Below are 7284 nucleotides of genomic sequence, written 5' to 3' on the forward strand. Positions count from 1 at the left end.
TGAACATACAACAAACAGTATTATTATATATAGATGCAAAATACTGCAAGGAAGAACCTGCAAGCAGTCTTGTGGAACACCCCATCTAAATAGTGAGCATGATAGACCTCATAGCTCTCACGGTGCAGATTTTGTATATCAGTATATCCAGATAGGCACTACTTGCTACATAGTGGGAACCAAAGCATGTAAAGTAGGCCCCTTAAAAAAAGTGAAACAAAAATAACTTACCCACTCATAGTTGTACCAATACATGGAGAATGGCTACAGGGAAAAGACAATATCAGGCTGAGCAGGAAACTGCCAGATAATGCAAGTAGCAGAAAACAAAGGTGTATTCCATAATCTCCTCCAAAAGATGACAGAAATGAGCAGCCAAGGACATTGAAAGGTGATGGATATGATGGGGCAAAACACAGAACAATTGGCAAGATTCAGGAGAAAGAGAGTGAGAGCCATGGAAGAGTGCTGTGTGATACATGTAACACCATAAAGGATGGACCAGACAAAGGAGATGATCTGGATCAAAGTGGGAGTAAATAAGAGATATGGAAGAGAGTGAAAAGAAAGGTGAAGGCAAAACTGCCTTCACAGGCAGCAGATGTATTGTGAAGGGAGGAACAGTCAGGATATAAAGGGACATAGGTTTTTTGTTACAAAATACAATGAACAATCGACCTTCACAAGCCAAAAGAAGAATGAAATACATCTTGAAGGAAAGGTGATATAAGGAACATAAGACTTGTGGTTTGAATGGGCAAAAGGAAAGGACATGGAGAACAACATTTAGATTCCATTCCAGAAATTGTGTGGTATGAGGAGGATGATGGAGATGCACAGACCAAAATAAACTGGAGAGTAAAACACATGGCAAAAACGGGAAAACAACAGGTAGATGGCAGGGCCACCCTAAAGCCTGCAATGATTGAAACAAACAAACCCATGTCAAACAAACATGTAAACATTCAGATATATGAGGAAGGAGATAATTTATGCTGGATAGACCAACAATGGAATATTCTGCATTCATGTTGATACACAGATATGGATGAGAAATGGACAGAGAGAGACAACGGGAATGCTACATGTGTGGATAGTCCTGAACCCCTTGAAGGGACTGGAAAAAAAGCCATGCATGAAGCCAGAGTGTGGGAACAATGGAAGGAAGCACTACTAAGTGAGGTTGCCAGAGAAGGGACTGGGAGAGAGGGAGAAATAATTTGAGGTAGTTCCTAGAGAAGGGTCAGGGACAGAAACTACGATTGAGCTGACCACAAAGGAGCCACAAGAAGGACTCAACATGGAGTGGATTGGATGAGAGAAACCACTCTGGGTAGAAGACAGGTGGGTATGCATAAAGGAAAATGTTCTTCCAGTCCTGGCTGAAAGCATCCATGGCCAAAGTCAATCATGTGAAACTGAGGACCAAAAGAGAGGAAGTTTGGCATTCAATTGAGTGGCAAATACATACAGTTGGGGAGTATCAAAGTGAGAACATAGTCATCAGAATTCCTGGGGGTTGAGAGACCACTCTGTGGGTAGAATCTTGTTGGTATGAAACAGAAGAACAGTGAGCCCAGAAGAGGAGTGAAAGAGTGTGGGAACATAAGGACGAAGATCGAGTGGCCAACTTGTCAGGTGATGTAAGAGACAACTGTTGAGTTGTCAGAATGAATCATAACTGTCATACCCCACAGAAATGTCAGAATGTGAACCATCATCTGACGAACAGCAAAGAATTCCAAAAAGTTGATATGAAGATGTCATTCCTCCCAAGACTAATGGCCTGAGATCTATGTATTGCAGCACGCATCCCATCTTGACAATGAGGCATCTGTGAAGACATGGATATCCAGATAGGGAGGAGAAATAGGTACCCTCACTGTTGTGTTGTCCCTGTCTATCCACCAGACGAAGTCAGACAGAAGGGAAGCAGGAAGGGATATCTGTAAGTCCAGAGGGTCCCTGATGAGATGTCAATTGACCAGACCACCTGCCAGAAAGCATAGAGTGCTAATGTCAGATCGAAAAGAAGAGTTCAGAACTTATAAGCGTGATCCTTGAGGACAAATGTAGATAATGACATGAAGCCCAAGCAATAGGGATGTGAAGATAAGTGTTGGACACGTCAAATCTTGTATCAAAAGCCCTTGAAGAAAGGCCGTCTGAGAGACATGTAGGATTCCATGGTGAATCAAAGCACTTCAAAGAAGTGATTTGACAAGAGAGATCGAAAACAGGGCACTAATACCCAGTCTTCTTAGGGATGACAAAATATCTGGAATAAAATCTTGGAAGCACAGTAAAAACTTGTTTGATGGCACCCTTGAAGAGAAGGTCTTGAACTGCTTCTGCGAGATGCTGGCAGGAAACAGGATCTTGAGGGGGAAGGGAGGAACTAGGACAGGGGTGGGATGTGTGAGGAAAACTCATATGACCCAAGGGTTTGCTGAACAATGATATAATGATATGCAAGTACATGAGCCTCTGCAGTGTGTGGAGTGTGTGAAATACTAACCCCCACCGTAATTGATCTGCAAAACATTCAACATGGATCCCAGTATCAGGTGAAGGGGAAATCAAAAATTCAGAACTAGATGTTACAGTTAATAAGGAAGGGGAGGGATCAAATGATACGGGTGACAAAACACAACATATCTGTGATAAAGTCTAAAAATGGTGACTGAGGTCTAAGTGCTTCAACAGGCTTAGACCATGCCTGCACACTATCCAAGTCCACATCATCCTGATCTAAGTCCTCAGATAATAGCAGAATTGCTTGTACATCAGGAAATCCCTCAGCCTGCATGAAAGAAGCCATCTCCCGACAACTTACGGCTGACAATTCCTCCACCAATAATGCCACATCTGCAGCAACTGTCACAGGGCTGTTGAACACCAGTATCATTGTTAGCCATTGTAGTCATACTATTAAGTTGTAAATCCATAAATATTGACTGACTACCAGTAATTGAGTAAGAAATAGAATTCACTATCAAATAAAATAATCCAACTCGATTTTGTATTATAAACATAATTTTGAAATGCGAAAATCAGTAATTGAATATTTTCAAAATGCTCCACAGAAGAGGAAAAAATGTTTGAAATCAAGTACTAGGTCTTAAAACTGTCATGCCAAATCGATAAGTGAAGATTAGGTTCAACTGCATAGAAGAAGTCAGTTGCAACAGGATGGTTTGTCATACTCCTATCAGTGAAGGACTGTCACATGCTAATTTGCATGCTTAAATGCAGCTAAGCCACATAGTATACATGTGGAACCAGGTAGGAGTTTCAAGGCTAGTAGCAAGCAAAAATTTGCAAACTAGAGAGCAGTAATATCGAGAATAACTGTAACTCTAAGAGGTGGTAAATTTATTGTATCGGAATATGTTTTGAGATAGGTGTCACTGCAGATCAAGATGTTATCACAGCTGGGATATAAAGAGTGAAAAGTCTCAACAACATAAGTATACATGTTATCACAGGTGGGATATAAAGATTGAAGTATTTGAACAACATAAATATGCATGTTATCAGAGCTGGGATATAAAGATTGCAGAATTTCAACAACATAAGTATACATGTTATCACAGCTGGGATATACAGTTTGCAGAATTTCAACAACACAAGTATACAAGTTATCACAGCTGGGATACAAAGATTGCAGGGTTTCAACAACATAAGTATATATGTTATCACAGCTGAGCGAGAGAGTAAAGTTTCAACAACATAAATAAATGAAGCCTCATTTTAATAATGCAGCAGTTTGCCTCTTGGTTGAATGCTAAAGTGTACATGAAAAAATTGGCCATAGGCATTTTTAATGGATTTTAAAATTTTACATCCTTCCTAAAAACAGCAAGAAATGAAGCATGTATATTTTTGTACATTTTGAAAGCACAATAAAAAAATTCCCCTGGTTCCTCGTGGAAAAAGATCAATTTCATGGCAAACAGTCGAGATGTTTCATTAAGTGCAGTTACTTCACGAGCTTCCTGTACATATGTTTGATACATTAATTCATTTTCCTGATTCTTGCTGTAAAGAACTAGATATTACTACTTTACAAAACAATAACAACATAGCAACTACAGAACTCTAACTTCTAAATGTACATCATTTTTTTAAAGATAAAAATAAAAAACTAAGCAGAAACTATATGTTGGAGTGCTTTACACATATATTTCAATAATTTTTCCCACCCTATGTAGATTTTAGATAACACCCTTACTTCTTTGGATCTCAAGTTGGCATAGTCATCTCTAATTTGAAAGTATAGGCCCATAATTCCAGTCAGTGTGGTGAAATCACTTCAAATAGAAGAAAAAAATTATATACTAGCTTGTGGGTACACTTTACCATTTAAAAACAATAGTTTTAACATTAACAATTTCATTGTATTTTTCGACAAGGACATTATGGGATAGCAAGTACTTTTTCCTATTGGTTTTTAACACATTACGTTTTATTTCAAGTGGTTATAATCATATAATATAACCAGAGGAATGAGCTGAACATAAAATTACACATAGGCAGAAGACTAGAAACTACAACAGAAATGTTCCAAACAAGAAGAACATCAGTGTGTCACTCAGATATTGAAAGATGCGATTCATAATTTCTGTACAGTGCAACAATTTATGGCATTTTTTTAAAAGCATTTTAAGATATTTTTAAAATATCCAATATTGATTATGTTAGCTAAATTAATGTAAAATATAAACGTATAATATAATAAATATAAAATAATATAATTTAATAAAATATAAATTTATAAATATTACATGAATCCTACACAAAAAATTGTCCACACAACTTAAATAAAAACCTCATTTTGAAATTTGTTTGGGTACAAATGAGGTTTAGAAAATGTTCATCTTAAAGTGACTTTCAGAGGTGTTAAAGTTTTGTACACTTTTAATAAGACAACTTCCAACAATTCTTTGTTTTATGTATTATATTGGCTGATTTCCAGGTCATTGGATGGTTGGTCTCTTCCATTGAGAAATGTTACATTATTTGTATTTCAATTTTAAATGCCCTCTTTGTTTTTACATTCTGTTATTCTTGTGTTTAAGTTTTTTCTGTTTCACTAATATACGCCTTTTCACATGGTTTATCTGAAGTCAGGTTATTTTTGGTGTACTGGTGACAAGAAAATCATAGATGCCTTGTATTTTGGTTTAATTGAAGTCATTATTTTTGGCAGTATTGGTGTACTGATGACAAGAAAATCATCACAGTTTAAAGTTGAGTGGGAAACTTGCTTTCTTTCCTGGATATCCTTATAACTAGAACTGTTCTGTCTATATAAAAAAAACCAACAAACCCTCTCTCAGTTATGTAAATTTTTTGAAATGCTGACACAAAACGTTAAAATATTTTAAGCTATTGTTGTTTGTAGGTCTACCCAAGACATAATAATAACTGTCCTTTTTCATATTTGGCTATTCTTGTCTTACTGAGTGTTGAAATTTGATTTTACAATGCATCCATGGTTCCAAAGTGCAGAGCCCAAAATGTTTTTTGTGACAATGAGACCAAATGACAGATCCACAGTTTGGCACATTAACTAACTGGTCGCACTTTGCATTAACACATGGAAGAATTTATTATTTTCCCAAAACAAGTAACAGTATCTTACCAACTTAAAAAAATGTAACATCTTCAAAATCATGGCTTGAGGGAAGAGGAGGTACTAAAATAAACCATGATGTGTATATATGAATACTAGTTTTCAATTGACTTCATCATTTCAATGAAAGATAATCAAAACACAAGGTGGTCTTCAATGACAGCATTCCATGTTTTTTCAAACTTAGCTTTACTTAATCATTTCCAGCTTCACTTGGATTATAGGGTTTCTAACATCATGAATAAATGTTATTTTAATAGAGTTCAACTTTCCCCTATTGAGGCATCTACAAACTATGTTTATTTGAAAAATATTAAAACTATCCAATTTGCTTCTGCCTAGGTATTGTTACAACTGCTGAACTAGAAATTGTGTATAATTTCTTTAATATAAAGTAGTTTGCTGTTTCAAATACAAGTATTTAATTATTACTAAACATACTTAATAAAGTAAAGTGAACAAACTTTTCTATTTCTGCAATGTAGAACTTGAAAGGGAATAGTAGCATTAATGATAAAAATTAACATAAGTAAAGCTCTTAATTAGAAGCTTACTACTGTTACTCTTATTGAAATATTATATCTTTTAATAAACAACAACCAGCTGTTTCTTTTAAAACTTTAACTTGATGACTATACCTTTTATTATCACTGAAGAGCTGCATCAAGCGTACAGCCAATCCAAACAGTCCTCCTGTTTCTGAAACAAAATAAGTCACAACTTAGAGACCAATTTAAAATCTTTCACTGAATGATTTTTTTGGTTCAACATTCCACACTAATTTCTGCTTGAAGATGGAGTCAAAACAAAAATGTACATCAGAATGTTTTTGTTAAAATTATAGATCCAAAATGATATGAAATTTGCACCTAATAACAAGTTTCCTTCAGTAGGCATTAAGACCGAGATTATTACATATATACAATATCCATTAACACTAACTGGAGTAATCACGTAGATATTTAATCAGTGAGCAGCAAACTTTCTATTAGTTTAGAGATTTTGCTCACCAAAGAAAACACTGATAAAGAAAAGAATTAGCCTCTCAACTTGAGTTTCATTTGAGTTCTTTCATCTTCATCCATGCTGAATACAGACAGTTGGAACTCCCACAAGTTGTAAAAGTTTTGTGTTATTTGTTTTAGTGCTACACGACAACACAACTGAAGAATAAGTGTTTCTTTTAAGAACATCCTTGACACTTAGTTCTAAACATTTGTAGACAACTGGAAAGTTTTTATTTTTACTAAGTATTTATGCAATTTAGTTTATGAAAGTTCATAAAAGTTCCCACCATATATTTTTTACTGCTACAAAAAAAAGTTGTTTCCAGTTTGAAACATTATAAACATGCAAAAAGAGTTTAAGTGCTGCAGAACTTTTCTCTTTCTTCTTGCTAAAGTAGCAATATACACAGAGCTGTAAAATAAGAACATCAGCTTAAAAAATCTGGAATCTGAGCAGAAAAACGGAAGTTATTTATTTATGCAATCACTTTCCTATCATCAGTATAGAATGAATGATTTTCGCTTATCTTGGGTGATTAAATACACAGCCTTATATTAAGACTTAAATTTCTGCAACATTCATGCTTGACAAGAGTTCAACACAAGGATACTACTTGTATTTGTTTTTGCTTTTGGCAG

The 7284-nt window shown here is 35.4% G+C and overlaps 1 protein-coding gene across 1 annotated transcript in view; it reads right to left on the reverse strand.

Annotated features, from left to right (window-relative positions):
- LOC106459235 (geranylgeranyl pyrophosphate synthase-like) overlaps window positions 1–7284 on the reverse strand; it is a 17336-nt gene that overhangs the window by 6577 nt on the left and 3475 nt on the right. The window contains exons 2-3 of the mRNA XM_013918840.2: window positions 6277–6337; window positions 4235–4313 (exon numbers count right to left, since the gene is read on the reverse strand). Of these exons, the coding sequence (XP_013774294.2) occupies window positions 4235–4313; window positions 6277–6337 (140 nt within the window). The remainder of the gene's footprint in view (window positions 1–4234; window positions 4314–6276; window positions 6338–7284) is intronic.

The sequence above is a fragment of the Limulus polyphemus genome, unplaced genomic scaffold, assembly GCF_000517525.1.
Source record: "Limulus polyphemus unplaced genomic scaffold, Limulus_polyphemus-2.1.2 Scaffold26, whole genome shotgun sequence".
Taxonomy (NCBI): Eukaryota; Metazoa; Arthropoda; class Merostomata; order Xiphosura; family Limulidae; genus Limulus; species Limulus polyphemus.